This window comes from Zingiber officinale, chromosome 6B (genome assembly GCF_018446385.1).
Source record: "Zingiber officinale cultivar Zhangliang chromosome 6B, Zo_v1.1, whole genome shotgun sequence".
Taxonomy (NCBI): domain Eukaryota; kingdom Viridiplantae; phylum Streptophyta; class Magnoliopsida; order Zingiberales; family Zingiberaceae; genus Zingiber; species Zingiber officinale.
Genome location: NC_055996.1, coordinates 126,603,036 through 126,623,115, shown reverse-complemented (window position 1 = coordinate 126,623,115; position 20,080 = coordinate 126,603,036). Strand labels below are relative to the sequence as shown.

At 36.4% G+C, this 20,080-nt stretch overlaps 3 protein-coding genes across 10 annotated transcripts; 2 read left to right on the top strand and 1 right to left on the bottom strand.

Annotated features, from left to right (window-relative positions):
- The first annotated feature begins 3,119 nt into the window (after positions 1–3,119).
- LOC121989398 lies at positions 3,120–6,893 on the top strand. Of its 8 annotated transcripts, none has more exons than XM_042543429.1 (10): positions 3,120–3,240; positions 3,907–3,960; positions 4,153–4,212; positions 4,281–4,624; positions 5,272–5,398; positions 5,466–5,750; positions 5,840–5,941; positions 6,016–6,430; positions 6,532–6,536; positions 6,642–6,893. In XM_042543429.1, coding segments are annotated over exons 3-9 (1,278 nt in total). In that variant the 5' UTR covers positions 3,120–3,240; positions 3,907–3,960; positions 4,153–4,209; the 3' UTR covers positions 6,534–6,536; positions 6,642–6,893. The 8 variants fall into 8 exon arrangements, 6 of the variants coding, with proteins under 6 accessions (XP_042399363.1, XP_042399361.1, XP_042399362.1 ...); XM_042543427.1 differs by having other exon boundaries at positions 6,532–6,558; XM_042543428.1 differs by having other exon boundaries at positions 6,532–6,564.
- Positions 3,263–3,834, bottom strand: LOC121991502 (P-selectin glycoprotein ligand 1-like). The gene is made up of 2 exons (XM_042545495.1): positions 3,774–3,834; positions 3,263–3,693 (listed from the first exon to the last, which is right to left on the bottom strand). Exons 1-2 carry the CDS (start codon positions 3,832–3,834, stop codon positions 3,263–3,265), a joined length of 492 nt encoding a protein of 163 aa, XP_042401429.1.
- Positions 6,894–11,770: 4,877 nt separating the features above from the next.
- LOC121989397 (WRKY transcription factor 22-like) lies at positions 11,771–13,481 on the top strand. Its single transcript, XM_042543423.1, has 3 exons — positions 11,771–12,318; positions 12,419–12,532; positions 12,621–13,481. The coding sequence occupies exons 1-3, from the start codon at positions 11,960–11,962 to the stop codon at positions 13,159–13,161; spliced, it is 1,014 nt and encodes a 337-aa protein (XP_042399357.1). The 5' UTR covers positions 11,771–11,959; the 3' UTR covers positions 13,162–13,481.
- The last annotated feature ends 6,599 nt before the right edge of the window (positions 13,482–20,080 follow it).

Sequence of the window (20,080 nt, the reverse complement as noted above, 5' to 3'; positions counted from 1 at the left end):
CCAAATCAAGACTCAGGCTTGATTAACCAGGTCAACCTTGACCTAGGGAATATTGCACCAACAATTCTAACTTAAACTCTTTGACACACACATCAAAACTATGATCGTACCGATCAAACCTACGTTGATTGCATCGACAGTCCTACCAATGTGAGATCCTAAGGAATGATTTATTGTTCGCAATATCTACTAGACTATTACTCGAAACTATTACATCTAGGTCACACAATAATAATTTTTACTATTGCATCAAGACTTACCTTCATCGAAGTTAAAATTAATTGATAATTGTTTTTTAAAAAAATAATAATTAAAATGTATATTAATAATATTATAATAATTTATTAATCATTATCAAATTAGTTAACATAAACTATTTTTTATTTTTTTTTATAAATTTTACTAATAAAAAAGTGGGGTTTGACACCAGATAAAATTATTAATATGCGACCTAGTTGGTCACTCATTTCCTTTCGATTAATCATCAGCAATATATAAAACTGTCTTTTTAAATTTGACTAATAAAATTAAATGTCTCTAATAGTATATTTAATATTTATTTTTTAAAAAATATTAAGATTTTAATTTTTTTTTTCAACCTAGGGGCTCCAGAATAATTGAGACAACCTTGAATGAACGACCTATCAGCTCTGCGTTCTTAGATTAATCGTCTATTAAGATAAATTTATTTGTTAATTTATCGAAACTATGACTCGATCCTGCATGAAAAATTAAGGCGGCATTCAAGAGCGTAGCCAGTGCTAGCACTACAAAAAAATTGCAATTTAGCGACAAATATTTGCGACAAAATATATTCGTCGCAGATTTGCGACAACTTTTGCGACAAAAAAACACTTGTCGCATATTAGCAACAAAGTTTGCGACAAAAAATATTTTATTGCCAATTAGCAACAAAATAATATTTGTCGCCAAGTTTATTGAAAATTAGCGACGAACAAAATATTTTGTTGCAGAAATTGCGACAAAATTAGTGAATCGTTGCAATTTTTGCAACGAACTTAGGTTTCGTCGCAATATTTGCGACGAACTCAGGATTCGATGCAAAAAATCATTTAATTCCCAAGCAGCATCAAAAATTCAAAATTTATATATTTAAAAAAACTGAAATCTGCGACGAATTTAAATATTCGTCGCAGAATCCGCAACGAATTTGAAATTCGTTGCTGAATCTGCCACGAATTACAAAATTTGTTGCTGAATCTGCGACGAATTTTAAAATTCGTCGCAGAATTGTATTTTTATTTTTATAGGTAAAATTAAACTTTGAGGTATATAGAATTTTCAGAATGAGATGAAACCGGTTCCTATGGGTTTCTATAAATTCCTTGATTTTATAATTGTCCACAACCTCTAATTTTATGCTACCGGTGAATTTTTTTACATCAAAGAGGTTCGGAAAACGGTATTCACCTTCATAAGACCAAAAATATCAATTTAATATATCAAATTTATTTTTTGATGACATTTCCATGATCAAGGGATTTTTAGGAACCCATAGGATCTGATTTCATCACATTCCAAATTCTCTAGGTACCTCAATCGGCCCCGGAAAGATTATTTTACATATAAAAAAAATTAAATTTTGCAACGAATATTTAAATTCGTCGCAGAATCTGCAACGAATTCCAATATTCGTCGCAGAATCTGCAACGAATTCCAATATTCGTCGCAGAATTCGCAACGAATTTCAAAATTTGTCGCAGAATTACATTTTTTTTTATATGCAATATTAAATTTTCCAGGGCCGATTGAGGTACCTAGAGAGCTTGGAATGAGATGAAATCAGATCCTATGGGTTCCTAAAAATCCCCTGATCATGGGAGTATCATCAAAAAATAAATTTACCCATTATACTTTAGTTAAATTTTTTATACGAATTTGTAGATTTACAAGTCACATGTATTTTGAAATATCCGAAGACGGTTGAAGTATATAGAGATGTCAGAATGAGATGAAACCGGTTCCTATGGGTTTCTATAAATTCCCTGATTTTATAATTGTCCACAACCTCTAATTTTATGCTACCGGTGAATTTTTTTACATCAAAGAGGTCCGGAAAACGGTATTCACCTTCATAAGACCGAAAATATCAATTTAATATATCAAATTTATTTTTTGATGACATTTCCATGATCAAGGGATTTTTAGGAACCCATAGGATCTGATTTCATCTTATTCCGAGCTCTCTAGGTATCTCAATCGGCCACGGAAAATTTATTTTACATATAAAAAAAATGCAAATATGCGACGAATTTCAAAATTCGTCGCAGAATCTGCAACGAATTTCAAAATTCGTCGCAGATTTAGCAACGAATTTCACAATTCGTCGCAGAATTGTACTTTTTTTTTATATGTAATATTAAATTTTCCGGGGCCGATTGAGGTACCTAGAAAGCTCGGAATGAGATGAAATCGGATCCTATGGGTTCCTTAAAATCCCTTGATCATGGGAGTATCATCAAAAAATAAATTTACCCATTATACTTATTCCTAATTTGCTTAATCAATTATGAGCATTTTTGAACTTAGTTAAATTTTTTATACGAATGTGTACATTTACAAGTCACACGTATTTTGAAATCTCCGAAGACGATTGATGTACATAGACATGCCAGAATGAGATGAAACTAGTTCATATGGGTTTATATAAATTCCATAATTTTATAATTGTCCACAACCTCTAATTTTATGCTACCGATGATTTTTTTAAGTCGAAGATGTTCGAAAAATGGTATTCACCTTCATAAGACCAAAAATATCAATTTATTATGTCAAAAAATTTTTTTGATGGCATTTCCATGATCAAGGGATTTTTAGTAATCCATAGGATCAGATTTCATCTCATTCCGAGCTCTCTAAATATCTCAATCGGCCCCGGAAAATTTATTTTATATATAAAAAAAATGAAATTTTGCGACAAATTTCAAATTTCGTTGCAGGATCTGCAACGAATATTAAAATTCGTCGCAGAATCCGCAACGAATTTCAAAATTCGTCGCAGAATCCGCAACGAATTTCAAAATTCGTCGCCGAATCAGCAACGAAATTTGCAACGAGTTATCCTTTTGTCGCAAAAGACCTAACTTTAACCACTCCTTGACAGCCCCTTTGCCCTAACTTTGGTGGCGGTTCGATCCCTCCTTTTGCCCTAGCTTTGGTGGCGACGCAGAAGCTGCGATCCGAGGCCGGAGGACGTCGGTTAGGGCGATTTCAGTCCAGGTAAACTTGTCTCCCTCTCTTCCTACTCCGGTGGCAGTTCGCGCTGGGCGGTCGCAGGTGCTCGCGCCTGCCTCTGGTTGGCCGCGGGTGGTCGCGGCTGCCGCTGGCTGGCCGCGGGTGGTCGCGGCTGCCGCTGGCTGGCCGCGGGTGGTCGCGGCTGCCGCTGGCTGGCCGCGGGTGCTGTCCCGCTGCTGGAAGGCCGCGCCTGGCGCTGGCCGGCCTCGGGAGTGAGTTGCTGGCCCTGGCCGGACGCGTGGGGCAGCTCCTTGCCCTGGCCGGACACTCGAGCTAGATCATGGCCATGGTCTGGCGGAAGAGGCCGAGGTTGGCCCTTGTCGGTCGCGCGAGTCAGCGGCTGGTCCTTGCCGGCCACGGGAGGCCGCAGTTGGCCATGCCTGGCTGCTGCAGAGCTTGGCTGGCCTTGGCCCTGGTCGACAGCAGCTGGCCCTGGCCCTGTCCGACAGTGGCTACCACTGTCCGGCAGCGGCTGGCCCGACCGCAGGTGGCCCTTGATGTCGTTGGCCAGCCCTTACCCGGCACTTGCTGCCCTTGCCATGGCCAAGACGGCCAAGACTTATTGGCTAAACCAACCATATAGTCTTGTTTATAGCGACCTTATTTGTGTTATTTGACCTATATAATTGACTGTGTACATTGTTTATGCAGGTGTATAGTAGATGTGTTTGAGAGACACTCAACGTCTTTGTTGACCTCTGTTTGGTATACCTACACCCTTGACTTTAATTAATAATGATAGCATTAGTATACAATTTTATGTTATTTATTTTCATTTGTATGTGCGCTTGAAACATATTAGTGATTAGTGTATTTCTTGCTATATATCTAATATCTCATTCTTAAACTTATATATATTATTTGTTAATGCTCTGTATTTCTTGCTATATGTTATAGGTGAGTAGAGGTGATATCTATCGTCAAAGGAATCTCACACAATCTCTTTTAATAAATATGGTAAGTTTTTTTATGTTATTTATTATGCATCATTATTTTTTTAACTTTATCCTATTTTTGAATTTCAGAACATCTTTAGACGGGGGGGACGTAAACGAAGTTCACATGGCCATGCAGCACCTAGCAGTGCACCTACGCCTATCCCTGATCAGCCTGTACGACTATCAAATTCACCTTCGCCAGTACAGCCAGGACCATCACATCTCTCTACGCCAGTTCAAGCAGGACCATCACATTCCCCTTCGCGAGTACATGCAGGACCTTCACATTCGCCGTCGCCAATACATGCAGGACCATCACATTCTCCTTCGCCAGTACCTTCACCGCAAAATTTGGCAGATCCGGTTCCTACCAGATACTCATTTTCTGAGACCCAAGATGTTCGAATATTTATTGTCCCCTCCGGAGATTCGTAAGTATAAAATTAATATCTTAATTTTTTATTCTATATTTTTTAAGTATGATTATAAAGTAGGATTAAAATTTAGTTTCATCACTTCAATTATCTTTTCTTTAGCAAGTTTATTTAAATGTAATATTTAAGCTCTGATATGCATTACTTCATTCTATTCCTTGCTCTAATTCTATTCCTTGCTCTAATAGTATAATTGATTTACTTTATTTTCAATCATATCATGAGATTACTTAAATTCTATCTTTAATCATCCTCTCATTATTTGATAAACTCTAAAAAATTTTTGATGTGCTATTTTATTTTCAATTACACATCCTTATTCTCAATAATGAAAAGTTCTAATAGTGGTTTGATGTGCAACCTTTTTTTTAATCAATTAGACCATTAGAATAGTGTATGATCATTGGTCATTCTTGCATTTTTGAACAACTCTGAACAATGTTTAATTAGCAATGATACTCTTCATATATTTAATATATTAAATAATTAGACTATTTAACCGTTGGACTAGAATGGATTATGGTAGTTACAAGACAGTCAATTAACATTACTAGTTTAGGGATCTTAAAAATATGATTACTCCTATCTTATATTTTTAGACTTTTCTTATTACTATTATATTTAATATTCTTCATTAACTATAGGTTCGAAAATTCGGTACGTGTTGTTCACGAAATTAATCAAATCGTGAATAATCATTGGATGGGGGATTCTATGTCTTATTCAAGCACTCCATCATCAATGAAAGAGTTATGGTGGAGCGAGTTTAAGGTATAAATGATTCATTTTATATCTAAAAATTAAATCTATATACTCAATTATTTTATTTCCTATTCAGCGGATATATAATTGGGACCTTGCATATGAATTCGAAATTAAGAAGAACTTCAAGAAAAAATGTGGCGATCACATTCGTCATACTCTTAGTCATGCTAAACAAAGGGGTAAAAAGCCACTTTGTATCACAGAGGATAATTGGACTAAGATCAACAATTTTTGGTCTACCAACGAAAGCAAACAACGAAGTCAACAGAATAAATTAAATCAATCTTATAATTCTGGAGACTTCTCTGCTACATATGCGGGAGGTTCAATTAATATCGATGAGCATCGACGCAGAATGGTAAATATTTAACTCTTCTACTAATTTTTAACTCTCTCAATTGTTTTTTAATCTGTCATTATTTTTTTATTTCTAATCCTTTTTTTTAGACCAAAGATATGGGGAAAGAACCTTCATTCATTGAAACTTTCACCAAAACTTTTACAAAAAAGGATAAGTCTTGGAGTGGGGCTAGAGCAAAAGCAATAAAGGTTTGGATTAATTAAAAATATGTGTTTCTAAATTATTGTTACAATAAATTTATTTTAATTTTATAATTATACAGGACAAATACGATGAACTCGAGATAGCACATAGAAGTTCATGTGCTAGTGAGGAAACTGAGTCATCTGTTGGTAATAATTTGGATTTGTGGTTGGAGGCTAGTGGAGGACAGAAAGGGGGAAGGATATTGGGAATGGGTTCTTTAAGCAAAAATCATAGAGTTTCCCGTAAATCCTTTTCCACCCCAACAGCAGTCACGACTCAGATCAATTCCTTGACTGAAGAGGTTTCACATTTAAAGGGCATAATATTAGAAAGAGATGAAGAAAGAAGAGTTAGAGATGCAGAAATGAGAGCTCTCCGTCAACAACAAAATTTAATTATGAAACATCTTCAGTTAAGTTCCGCTCCTTCCGATTTTGGTGACGATGGCGACGATGGTGGCGATGGTGACGACGGTGGCGATGGATCTTCTTGTATGAATTTTATTTATCTCATAATTAGCATTTTGGAATGTTAGTTATTCTAGTGTAGATGTTTATTTTTTTGTTAATAATACTAATTTTTTTTTAAACAGGATTGGTCAGACACAATGAAAATCAATGTTGGAGTAACTAAAAAATTATTTTTTTGTTCATATATATTAATTTCTTTATTGTAATTATTGATATTGTTTATATTATGCAGGAAGAAGATGAAGAAGATAGAGAAGATTTAGTCATATTTCGGATTTTGTTGAAATATGGATGGATTAGAACTTATGATGTTTGGATTGTATGGATATTAGATCTTTTGTGATGTTTATATTTTGATGTATTATATGTTTGGCTTGCAAGGATATTAGATCATGTTTGTATTTTGATGTATCATATGTTTGGATTGTAAGTATATTAGATGATGTTTGCATTTTAATTTATGGAATGCTTGGATTTTTTGTGATATTTGGATTTGATGTGATTTGGTTAATGTATAATTTTATTGTTAGATATAATGTCTATTTATTAGATGCATATTTGTGTATTAATCAGGTTAAATATAGAAATAATAAAATTTAGGATGGCGGTTGTTTAGTTTTGCGACAACCTTTGCGACGAAAATATTTTTGTTGCAAGCCTATCGTAATATATAGAAAAAAAACAGTATTAGATTCTGCAACAAATTCAGATTCGTCGCAGAATCTGCGACAAATTATCAGATTCGTCGCAGAATCTGCAATCTGCGACGAATTATCAGATTCGTCGCAGAATCTGCGACGAATTATCAGATTCGTCGCAGAATCTGCGACGAATTATCAGATTCGTCGCAGAATCTGCGACGAATTATCAGATTCGTCGCAGAATCTGCAATCTGCAATCTGCGACGAATTATCAGATTCGTCGCAGAATCTGCGACGAATTATCAGATTCGTCGCAGAATCTGCGACGAATTATCAGATTCGTCGCAGAATCTGCGACGAATTATGAGATTCGTCCCAGAATCTGCGACGAATTTTCAGATTCGTCGCAGATTCTGCGACGAATCTGAAAATTCGTCGCAGAATTCAGGATAGGTAGATGTTGCGAATTCACAGAATTCGTTGCAGAATTTGCGACGAATTCTGCGACAAAAAAAATTCACAACATGACTTAGATTCCGCGACGAATTTTCAGATTCGTCGCAGAATCTGCGATAAATTTCTATATTCGTCGCAAATATCTGCGACAAATCTGATAATTTGTCGCAAATTCTGCGACGATTTCTGTGACGAACGTGAAATCATTGCAAAATTCAAAATTCGTTGCAAATTAAATTGGTCTAAGGTTTATGATCTTCCAACTAACTTGCGACGAAAATATAATTCGTTACAAAATATGCGACGAATTTTAGTTTTGTTGCAATTATCAGCAACGAAAATAATAATTCGTTGCAAAATCGGCGACAAAATATATTTTCGTCGCAAATTATTTGCGACGAATAGTGTGACGAATTTTATTTTCATTGCAGATTTTGCAACAAATTTTTTCTTTTTGTCGCAAAATATTTTGCGACGAGATCTTTGCGACGAAATATATTCGTCGCTGATTTCGTCGCAAATTGCGACGAATTTTTTTTAAAATTCGTCGCCAAATTTGTTGCAAAAGGCAGTTTTTTTTGTAGTGTAGGCTTTGCTGGGCTCTAGCCTAGCGCAGCTTAGCAATTCCCAGCAAATTTAGGTCTCACCCAGCAAGCAACCCAACAATTTTAGACTTTAACCTAGCTGGGCTGGGCTTTACTAGGCTCAACATTTTTAGCCCAAGGCAGTTGTTAAACCTGGTTACGCCATTGGCGACATTGTCGCTACATCATTACCCCATAGGTACATAATCGTTACGTTAAAAACTATAATCATATAGTACCTGTGTTCGGATGACCCCACAGGTCATCCGAGTTGGTATGTGGTGGGATGCTTGCCATATGAGGTCGCGGGGTCGAAACTCAGGGTAGTCGGGGCGTAAATCCCCGGTCCCTGTGCAACTCACCCCACCTGTCACATGCTCGCTCAGGATGCTGTGATTTACTTTTCTCGTGATGGCCTTGAGTCGGGTGCGGCAGGGACACTGGAGACGAGCGATTTCACCTTGCCACATGTGTTCAGTCCTTTATTCATAACAGTAAATTATAAAATCGTCACTTCAGCCGTCTCTGGAGCTCCAGAATAATCTCCCACTAAAAGGGTGATAAATTATGAAAAACTTCACCAAACAAGGACAACACAGGTAAAAACAAGAGTTGAAATAATCAATAGGATATTCCACACTCATTGGGATCTATTAATAGAGCTAGCTAGTCATGAATACTAACATAGAGCCTAGGAATTATTGACACTTAACACCTTCTCTTCTCTCCGTGAATTCAGGAAGCAGCAGCCTTCCAGATAAGGCCGTGGAATTGGCAAAGCGGATAAGTCACCGACGAGCAAGTTGAGTTTTATTGTTATCCAGAACATGCTTCTCAGGGAGTTTGTGCCTTCCGGGAATTATTGAGTTCGTGAACAGTTCTGCCGCAGCACCCCTCCCTGTTCCTGATTCATCCGGCACAGTTCTTCCATGACACAGAGCAGCGTTGACATTACTTCTTTTTTTTTCAGTTGGATCGAGTTCACTATTTTCTGCACTAGCAAATGGGCAGGAATTGGAGGAGATATGATGATGCAATTGTGGGAGGATCTGAGCTACATTGGCTGTGATTCTGTGGCCACTAAAAGGTTCAAAAAAACTTATGGAGACAGTGCTGAGTGACTTCTTCCAGCTGCTATTGCTGGTGTTGGGGTTTTTTTTTTCAGTAAATTCCACCAGAAAGTGGTGCAGCGTGACTTCAGATTGAAGAGCAAAAATGAGTAGATGTCGTTGGATAGTGGCAGATGATAATGATGCAAAAAAACATCTACGTCGGGTATCAGACAGGTCACGGGCACTTAGAAGAAAAAACACAACATGAAGCTGCCACAACAAGAAGTTCATGGCAAAAATTGAAGAATGCAAAATGGACTGAACATCATACTTTACCTCTCAGCAAAAGTATTGACACATTCATTAAGGAAATCACTGAGCATGTAGTGTGTGTAACAATAGCAACTCTTCAAATGTGATTTGGCATTACTTAATTAATAGCAGTAGTGAGAATTGAGAGAGTTTTTTTTTAAAAAAAAATCTGAATTGAATCTTCTTTAGTGATAGTTAGATGACCCTAATATGTTCCAAGTTCTATAATCATAACCATATTGTCTTTCTTATAGGCTCTAAAATTATTTTATCCTTATAAGAGCTCAATAATATCCAAATTCAAACGGTTGGTTCAATTATCCTCAGATCAAAGTTGATCAGCTTAACTAAGTTCGAGTAGGATCGAGTTTGAATTCGATGATTGACAATATATAAGAGAGAAGTTAAGTAGGTTAAGAGAAGATCAGATATTTATCTGAAAAAGTCCTAACCATATAGGGTCGGCTCAAGCCTATTTGAGGTTTTAGGTAAAAAAATTCTTTTTAGGTCTTTGATATTGTTTAAAAAAAAAATCCTCATCTTTTTTTTCATTCAGACTTAGATTAAAGACCGTGATTTAAATTTTTTTAACAAATTAAATATGAATTTTAAAAAAATATGTTTTATACAATTTAATTTTTTCACTTTTTAGATATAAAATTATTAATTCAAATTTTGATAACCTAATTCAAAAAAATATAAACTTTACAGTATTAAACAAAATATTATTAATAGAAATAATAATACACCTTGAGATAATAAATTTACAATTCACTTAGTTTAAAATAAGTATATTTAAAATTGTTTAAAAATGAGGAAAGATAAAAGTATATCTAATTATTTAAATAAAAGATGGATAGAACAATCCTGGTAAAAAGGAACAAAATTGAGGAAATAAGAAAAAAAAAAATCATACTCTTATACTCAACTCATCATCATTGGTGAAGCACAAAAATTAAATAAATAAAAAACAATGTATAAATGACAAAACTAAACATAATCCTTAGAAAATAAAGATTACAATGAGACCAAACAAGTCATTATCATTTATCAAAAACTAAATGGAAGCCTTTTAGGCACAGAGCAAAGGAAAAAATAAATGATATTTTTCATTATGTAAACTAGAATAATTGTAAATGATAGAATGGATAAAAAGGGAAAATTGAATAATTTATGATTGTAAATATATCTAAATAAAAGTTAAACTTAATGTCTATAAGGAAGCGAAATGGTAGAGATATCTAACTCGTTATTGCTAAAAAATAATAAAATCTTTCATTTTTATCCGACACGATATGGATAAATGCATGATCATTTGAATTTAATCAACAAGGAGTATCGTAGCACCGACTTAATCAGCATGTTAGTGTTAGGTACGATTTCTCTTCTCCAATCTCAATGAGCAAGAGAAGCACATCGAGGGGGAGTTAGAAAAGGGGAAAAGGGGGAGATTAAAATAAACTTACATTTTTATTTTGCAGTGTATGGAAAGCATCAGAAAAATGTAACGAGAGTAGGTTAGATTTAGAGATATTGAAGAGGAATATATTAGATTTTATAAAATAACATTCATAATTAAAAATAAATTTAATTTGTTAAAAAAAGTCTCTTTATAACTCTATTCATTGTAACCCTAATAAGATGTTTGTGAAATCTGAAATTTTAATAGATTGATATCATATAAATATTTAATCACATGGACCCCGATCTTTTTCATTCTTTTACAAAATATACATAAAAATATATTTAATATATTAAAAATAATGAACTCAATTTTTAAATAATGAGATTATGTAATTTTTTATCACATTGAGCTTATTTTTTTCGTTCATTTTAAAAAAACATATAAAAATATATTTAATATATTAAAAAGAAGGGTCTTAATAAAAATTGAGACTTTAGTTATAGGTCTTAACCCGGCCATGATATTATAGAGTTTCACTTTTAGTTTATGTACTTATTTTAAATGATAAGTGTACAAAATATTTAAATATTAATTAATAAATATCCTTCACACAGTTCGCTTTTTCTAAAAATAATTAATTTATTTTTAAAAATTAATTTGTATCAATTTATTTTTATTTTAAATAATTAAATCGTTCCGTACTCTTGGAGTTTTAAATATGACCGGACCGAGCAACCTCCAATGGAAAGTCACCGGCAAGTGGCAGGAAAACTGAAGCCAGTTTCCAAAAACCACCCTGGATTTGTATTGATTCAACGTGCCACGCTCCCCACCGCTTTCTTCATTTTGCGAAATATGTCTACATCCAAATTACTCTATATATATATATATATATATATATATTCCACGCTTCCTCTCCCCTGTCTGCTTGACAGGGAGAGATAAAAGTCAACGCCGCTAGCCCGCCCTCTCTCTTGGCCTTTTCCGACGTCTTCCTAGCTTCCGTAAAAGCCTCCGTCTCGCTTTGCACGTGGCGGAAGCATGACTAGGTACGCAATAGGCCAATAGCTCGAGCTTGGCGATTAATTAGCTTCTGTACGATGTGGTCGTCCTCGCCGTGGGTGGCCGCCGAGGAAGAGTGGGATCTAGGCGCGGTGGTGAGGGGTCGCCGTCCTTCGTCGACGAGGCTGGATGAGGCGGAAGCCGGTAAAAGTGGTTCCTTTTCGGGTTTCCCGGATCTGCTCCAGAGACGGGATGGGTTCCAGGAGCTGGAGGAGCTCTACAAGCCTTTCTTTTTCTCGAAAAGTCAGCAGAAGCCGCTACAGCTGCGATGGAGTCCTCCGGCGTCGTGGCTTTCCCCCGCCAACGTTTCCACCGCCGTCGTAGGGTTTCCGCAGCCACATCCACCATCCCGGCAAGTTCACCGGCTGCCGCCTCAGATTCCTCGTTCTAAAAGAAGGTTCACGTAGTTCTTCTTCCAAGCTGCATTTGTTTCTCGTTCATCAATCAGATTGAACGAGCGAACTTTGATCTAAAAATTGGTTAAATTTTTATTCCAGGAAAAACCAGCAGAAGAAGGTGGCTTGCCAGGTGCCGGCCGACGGGCTCTCCGCCGACGTGTGGGCGTGGCGAAAGTACGGCCAAAAACCCATCAAGGGCTCTCCTTATCCTCGGTAAGTAATATAAACCTCTCTCTCTCTCTGTTATTATGGCTTCGAAGCGAGCAAGAAGAATGGAAGCTGCTTTTGGTTGGGAAAGCAGGGGATACTACCGTTGCAGCAGCTCAAAGAGCTGCCTCGCTCGAAAGCAGGTGGAGCGAAGCCGAGTTGATCCGGCCATGTTCATCATCACCTACACCGCTGAGCACAACCACCCTGTGGCCACTCATCGAAACTCCCTTGCCGACAGCACCCGCCACAAATTCCCTTCCCCTGCCTCTGCATCCGCCGTCACAGACGACAGCACCGAGCCCTCATCCGCCAACCACCCATCCAACCCCCCGTTAGTAGGTCTCTCCCCGACCACCCCGCTCGCTGTCTCCATGGACAACGAAACCCTCCGCCGCCGCTCGGAAGACGCGGAGGGCGGCGACGAAGCGGATGACGACGAGGAAGAGGCTGAAATGCTACTGGACGTGGAGGGCACAGACGTAGACGACTTGCAGCTTGTGGGCGGAGCTGCCTTGCCGGATGCGGAGGCCTTATTCGACGACGAAAACGCGCTGGGGGATCACCATTTTCCGCCCGCATGGATTCCGTACAACAGCAGCAGCAGCACGGCCACTGCAGCCAGCGGCAGCTGATGCCCCTCCTCTGTTCGTTCTTTATCCGACAAATTGCAGACACAACGGGCCGCAGAACCAGCCAGAGAGAAAGGAAGACGAGGGAGAAGGCATCATCTTGTCCATTCATTTCCCTTCAACACCTCCTTCACCGTGGGATTTTCCTGCCTTGTCTCTTTGTGGGACTGTACATTTCGTCATAAAGTATTCAATGAAATCCACTTACAAAATGTGATTGAATTGTTTTATCGGTAAATTAGAGAAAAATTTTCAATGGTAATCATAATTTTATATGTAATTTTCATGCCTAATAAATTTTATTTCTACTCTTTGTATGTAAAGTATTACTTATTTCAACTCCCTCATGCAAATATTGATATCTAAATTGTCCCTCAGATTTTTTAGGTACAAAAAGTCCAAAATTGAGTACAAAAAGTCTGAAAACGAGTATAATTCTTCTTAAAGTCAGTACTTTATATTAAAAATCGAGTATATTTTCTATCAAAATTATCCCTCTTATTTTTTAGGTATAAAAAATCTAAAAATAAGTATAATTCCTGTTAAATTCAGCACTTTACACTATAATCCAGTACTCTATACTAGGATCGAGTATATTTTCTATTGAAATTAACCCATATTTTTTAGATACAAAAAGTCAAAAATTGAGTACAAAAAGTCCGAAAATGAGTATAATTCTTCTTAAAGTCAGTAATTTATATTAAAAATCGAGTATATTTTTTATTAAATTCAGCATATTAAATTAAAATCGAGTATATTTTGAGGTGAAAAAATAATCGTACTCAATTTAATAGAAAATATACTAGATTCTAATTTAATATACTGAATTTAAGAGGATTTATACTGATTTTTGGACTTTTTGTACCTAAAAATATCATGAGTAATTAGGTAAATATGTTTGACTGGGGAGTGAAAAGAAAGTTTTTCATGGATAGAGACTGTATGTAAAATTGTGTTTATCAATGGGGAGTGCATGCAAATTTACCTGATTTTATAATAAAAAAAAATCGAAAACATATTCGTTCTTTTACTTTCCATGATGATCTTCTATCTCCTCGGGATTCAAAACTCTATTTACATTGGCTTTTCCAGTAATAAAACAGATGATTATGTTCTACAATTTCTCTTGGGAAGGAAAATAAATTATGAAATTAATTTATAATTCATTATTAAATGGCTTAGGGATGGATCCGTTTATAGTCCATCGTCAAATTTTTGTTAGGGATGAAAGTTTTTAGTTTATCGTCAAATTGATTAAGGATGAAAGAATTTTGTTTCTGAAAATATGCATCTGCACATTGACTTCTCTTTTAGTAAATGCGAATGTGTATATAATTCTTACGCCATTGTCCATTTCAAGACAGGTAAAAGGGAGATAAATTATGATACCCAGCCATTAAGTGAGAGAATTCCCGTACTCAATTACGTTCGTGGGGGCGTAATTGACTTCCTCGATCTAGTGACTAATATATAAAATATTATTATCATGAAGTGTAAGATTCAATTCTTAATAAAATCAAGGTAAATATCTCTCTTATATACTAATTATTATTCCAAATGTTAGTAGTCTTCTGTGATTTATCTCCTCCGTGTTGACCCTGTGACGGATTGATAATTGATTGTCAAAGATTTCTTAGGAGAATTGTTAGTTGATTCGCTCGGGAGAACCGTCAAATCTGGGTGTTTTATCTTTCCGCCCATCCCAGATGGGTACGTTCTCTGAAGAGGTGTTGGAAATGGGGAGAGTGGGGATGTGGGAATATGGTCCACGTTCCCCACTACTCATAATGGAAAAGTTCATTATACCCCTGATTTATTTCCCTATATAAAGGGGGTGCGTCCAAGAGATCATTCGTGGGTTGGAGACGAGAGTAAGCGAGGAGAATATTCAAGGCGGTGGAATTTGGTTTGTGGAATTGCGGAGGACTTTCCGATCCTGTGATCGCTCTTCTGACAGCGAGTTTCGCCATTGCCGATTGCGGATCTGCGGGAGATCGCTGTAAGTTTTTACCGCTTTAATTTTATTCGTCTTTCATGCATTTAAAATTATCTACATTGGTATCAGAGCTGTGTTAGTTCTAAATGCTTAGAGACGAATTATGAAATCTCTGTTTGGAAATTTTCTGTATCGCTTCGTCATTTTCTGTCGCTATTTTGCACGACTAATGTATCGTAGCATACACGCTGTGCCAAATTTGTAAAATTGCAACGTTGCATGGATTTGTCGACAACGACAGTCCATGGCCATGACCAATGACCGTCCTAATAGGCCGGAGATTAGCCTTCGTGACCGACGACTGTATCTGTTACGGTTGCATGGAGGCTACGAGAGAGGCGCAACATTGGCATGGTCGATCGTGGGCACAACGCCGACGGAAAAATCGTGCATTTGTGAAGCACGGTGCAAAAGACATGGGTGTTTTTTTTTTATATTTATAAAAAAAAAACTGTGAACAAATAAGTTCCCATGTACTCATGCATGCAAATATTTTGTAAAACAGTATGCAAATATTTTACAAAACAGTAGATTTAAAAAAAAAAAATGATAACGTTTATTATAAATTACTGTATGTATTTAAAATTAAGAAACATAATATGTTTATGTTTTTTAATTAAAGTATAATTTTTGTTTGCCAAATAATGCATAGTATTAGCATTAATTTTATTTACATGCGATAATTAATTGAATATTGAGTTCAATTAATTCATCATTTATGATAGATGGTCTAGAGTAATTTTGGTCCATTTAGATCCGGTTCAGGTTTAAATTATTAGTTGGTTTAACTGAACCAATTTGATCCAAACCCGAAATCAATTTGGGTTGATTAATTAGACTTGGACCAAATATGATCAAATGACCAGATTTGTTCTAATGGGTCAGATTTGATCAAAATAATTAGATTTGTTCTAATTGGTCAGACTTAAATCAATGAATATTGGTTTGATCAAACGGATCTGAGTTTGATCAATAAATCTGAAATTGATCGAAATAGACTTAGATTAAAAAGTAACAGAACATAAGTATAAAAATCTCTGTCCAATTAGATTAGTTCTAATTAAGGACAATGGACCGAGCTTAGGATCTGGATCCCTAATCAACCGATCCAATAGGTATGACCAATTAGATTAGTTCTAATTGTCGACTTAAACTCCTGAAAATCGAGAATATTTGTTTTTCTTGATTTATTATATTGGTATTATGCCTGTATAAATTGAAATAAGCCGGTTTTGTACTGATTAGTCGGTTTTGTACTGACTTATTTATTTTCAATTTTTCAGATGGCTAGTCGTGATTTACGACAACATAAGCTTTGGGAGGAGATTAAGGAGCTTGATTTCGACCCTGTTCAAGGACTCGGATGACTTATTGGTCGGCTCGATCGATTGTTCTAGAAACTCGAACGAGAATAATTTTTAGTCCAAGACACACACAGAAGATTTGCTCTAATCTATTCACTGCCGGAAAACCTTAGGCAGATAGCATTCCAACTTTGGGATGATTATGATGGGCACATCTCGTATTCAGAGATGTGCAGACAGTTGCTTCATCTCTATTGGGGTCCTGAAGATCCAGAGGAGGATCTAGTAGAATCTGAAGAGGATTCAGAAGATCCTGTAGATCCAGAGGAGGATCCAGATGAATCTGAAAAGGATTCAGAAGATCCTGTAGATCCAAAGGAGGATCCAGATGAATCTGAAGAGGATCTGGGAGAGTGTGTGTGGGATCCAATTGAGAATCTTAAAATTGTCCTGCCTGAGATTACTCCAAATGAGTCCAGGTTGAGAGGGATTATTTTGGCCACTGCACTAGTGTCTGTCCTAGTGGGAGTGGTAGTTGCCTATCTAATTTATTAAAGTTCTGTTATTTTTATTATCGTTTTGTATGAACAATAGTTAGTCCATTTCATTCATGTCAGTTAGATATATGTTAACAATATGCAGCATAATTTTATGTTAATGATGTGTTCATTTATTTATGCTGTTTGCTTGACATGATGCATGATTAGTTCATGAAGTATTAAATGATTAGTTCATTTAATTAAAAAAATCATGATATATTAAATGATTAGTTCATTTAATTAAAGAATTCATGATATGATAAATGATTAGTTCATTTGTTGGAATGTATATAATAGAATTGATTAATATTAATTTGATTGGTCATATTGATGATGAGTGAAAACATAGTTGTCACTTGATTTTGTAAACCAACTCAAAGTAATATTAAGTCAATCATAAATTGCATACATATGATATACACTGAATATTAAATAATGTGTTTATTTATGACAGATTATGGCAACCAAAAACATAATAGCTGAACTCACCAAAGGTGAAAAACTTAATGAGGATAACTATAAGATTTGGCACCTCAAGATACAGTATGTTCTTGAGGAACAAGAAGTTCTAGAGGTTGTAAATCAGGTTATGGAAGTACTTGTAGATGGTCCTACTGCACAACACAGACGAGATCTTGATGCATATAAGGCATGGAAAAAAAAGGATTCCACTGCAAAGGGTATATTGATTAGTTCAATGGTAGACGACCTAGCTTTTGAGTATGAGTCGTATCTTTCGGCTCATGCGGTCTGAGTAGCCCTTAAAGAAAAATACAGTGGAGTAAGTCTGAGCAAGCTTCGACAGCTGACAATCAAGTTTAACAGCTACAAAAAGCGTCCGAATGTATCAATGGTTCAACACCTCAGGGAGATGTCGAACATGATTCGGGAGCTTAAAACTGTTGGTCATGAGTTGACTGATGAACAACAGGTTCAAGCAGTTATTCGTTCACTTCCAGATTCTTGGAAGACCATGAAGCAGACCCTAACTCACAGTGAGAGTATCAAGACTTTCACTGACGTTTCACGTCATGTAGAATTAGAGGCGGAGAGAGTTGAATCCGCAAGGATTTCTGGACAAGCCTATGTAGCTGTAGGTTTTGCAGGATCATATGGATCCAAGAAAAATAAATGGTTCAAGAAAGGGAAGGGAAAGAAGAGGGAAGCTGCTGTTGTGGGACAAGGCCCAATCAAGAAGATAGTAAAGAAGACTGGAAAGAAGCCTAAAAACAAGTTGACTTGTTTTAACTATGGTAAAAAGGGCCACTTTGCTCGGGAGTGCACTGAGCTGAAAAAGGTAAATCCAAGTGTGTCTTCTTTTCAAGAGCATTTTGTTGTTAGTTCAGTGTTATTAGCTGATTCTTATCCTTTGTGGATTATAGATTCGGGAGCAACCAACCATGTCGCTCGGGAACGAGTTACATTTGTTGAGTACCGTCGGGTACCAGCTGACAACAAGTGGATCTATGTGTGAAACAATGCAAGAGTTTAAGTCAAAGGAATCGGCACTTGCAAACTCAACCTCCGTGGTGGTAGAGTTTTGTTTCTACATGATGTCCTGTATGCTCCTGAAATTCGACGGAATCTTGTTTCCGTTACGTGTCTTCTTGATTTAGGGTATTGTATTAATTTTTACAGTCGGTCTGTTGAACTTAAGATTGACTTAGTGTCAATCATATATGGTTTTTTAACAAATGGTTTTATGGTTCTTGATGTAGAACCAGATGTCAATTATGCTATTGATGGTTGTTTTTCAAACATTGCTTTAACTAGTGATGCAGATATAACTGATGAAGTTTGGCATGCTAGATTAGGACACATAGGACAAGAACGTATGAATCGGTTAGCTAGAGGGTGTCTATTGGGCACTCGGGCTAAGATTCAATTGTCTATATGTGAGCATTGTCTTCCAGGAAAAGTAACTAGGAAACCATTTGGTAAGGCTATTAGATCTGAATCAACATTGTAGTTAATTCATTCGGATATTTTTGGTCCAATGAATGTGAAAGCTAGACATGGAGCTTCCTATTTCATTACATTTATTGATGATTTCTCTAGGTTCGGTCATGTGTATTTGATTTCTCACAAATCTGAAGCATTAGATTGATTTATTCGTTATATGAACAAAGTTGAGAATCAAATGGAACATAAAGTTAAGACTTTACGCACTGACCGTGAAAGGGAGTATTTGTCTGATATGTTCAAATAATATGTAATGATAGAGGGATTATTAGACAGCTGACAATCCCTGGAACTCCACAGCAAAATGGGGTAGCTGAAAGAAGAAATAGGACTTTTCTTGAAATGGTTAGGTCTATGATGACGCAAGCTAATTTGCCGATCTCCTATTGGGGAGATACATTATTAACTGCAGCCTATATACTTAACAAAGTGCCTTCAAAGTTAATTCTATCTACCCCATATGAACGTTAGACAGGCAGAAAACCAGATTTGAGTAATCTGAGACCCTGGGGGTCAGCTGCTTATGTTCATGATAGTTCTCACAAGTATGGAAAACTAGGGCCAAGAGGTAATAAATGTATCTTTATAAGATATCATGAGACCTCTAAAGGTTATATTTTTATAGGTGAGCAACTAGATGGAACCGTCTCCGAAATAGACTCAAGCGATGCGACTTTTCTCGAAACAGAGTTCCCAATCAAAGGTGATGTTGATAAAAATGTTCCTCTATTTGAGGAGGATGAGATATTATCAACAAGAGAGGTGTCAAAAGGGATACCTGAGTCTAGTCAACCGAGTGGGAGTAATATGCCGAGTCATGAGTTGACTTCTCAACAACCCAACTTACGAAGAAGTGTTCGTAAGATCAAACCTAAGAAGAGGTTTGATATTGAGAATGAGACATTGGTTACACTTCCAATTGACGATGACGAACCTCAATCCATTGAGGAAGCATTGGGATGTAGAGTTAGAGAAAAATAGAAAGCTGCAATAGTTGAAGAGATGGAGTCCATGATTCAAAATCATGTTTGGGACTTAGTCGATCTTCCTCCGGGCTGAAGGGCTATTGGGAATAAGTGGATTCTTAAAATAAAGAGGAAAGCAGATGGATCGATTAACAG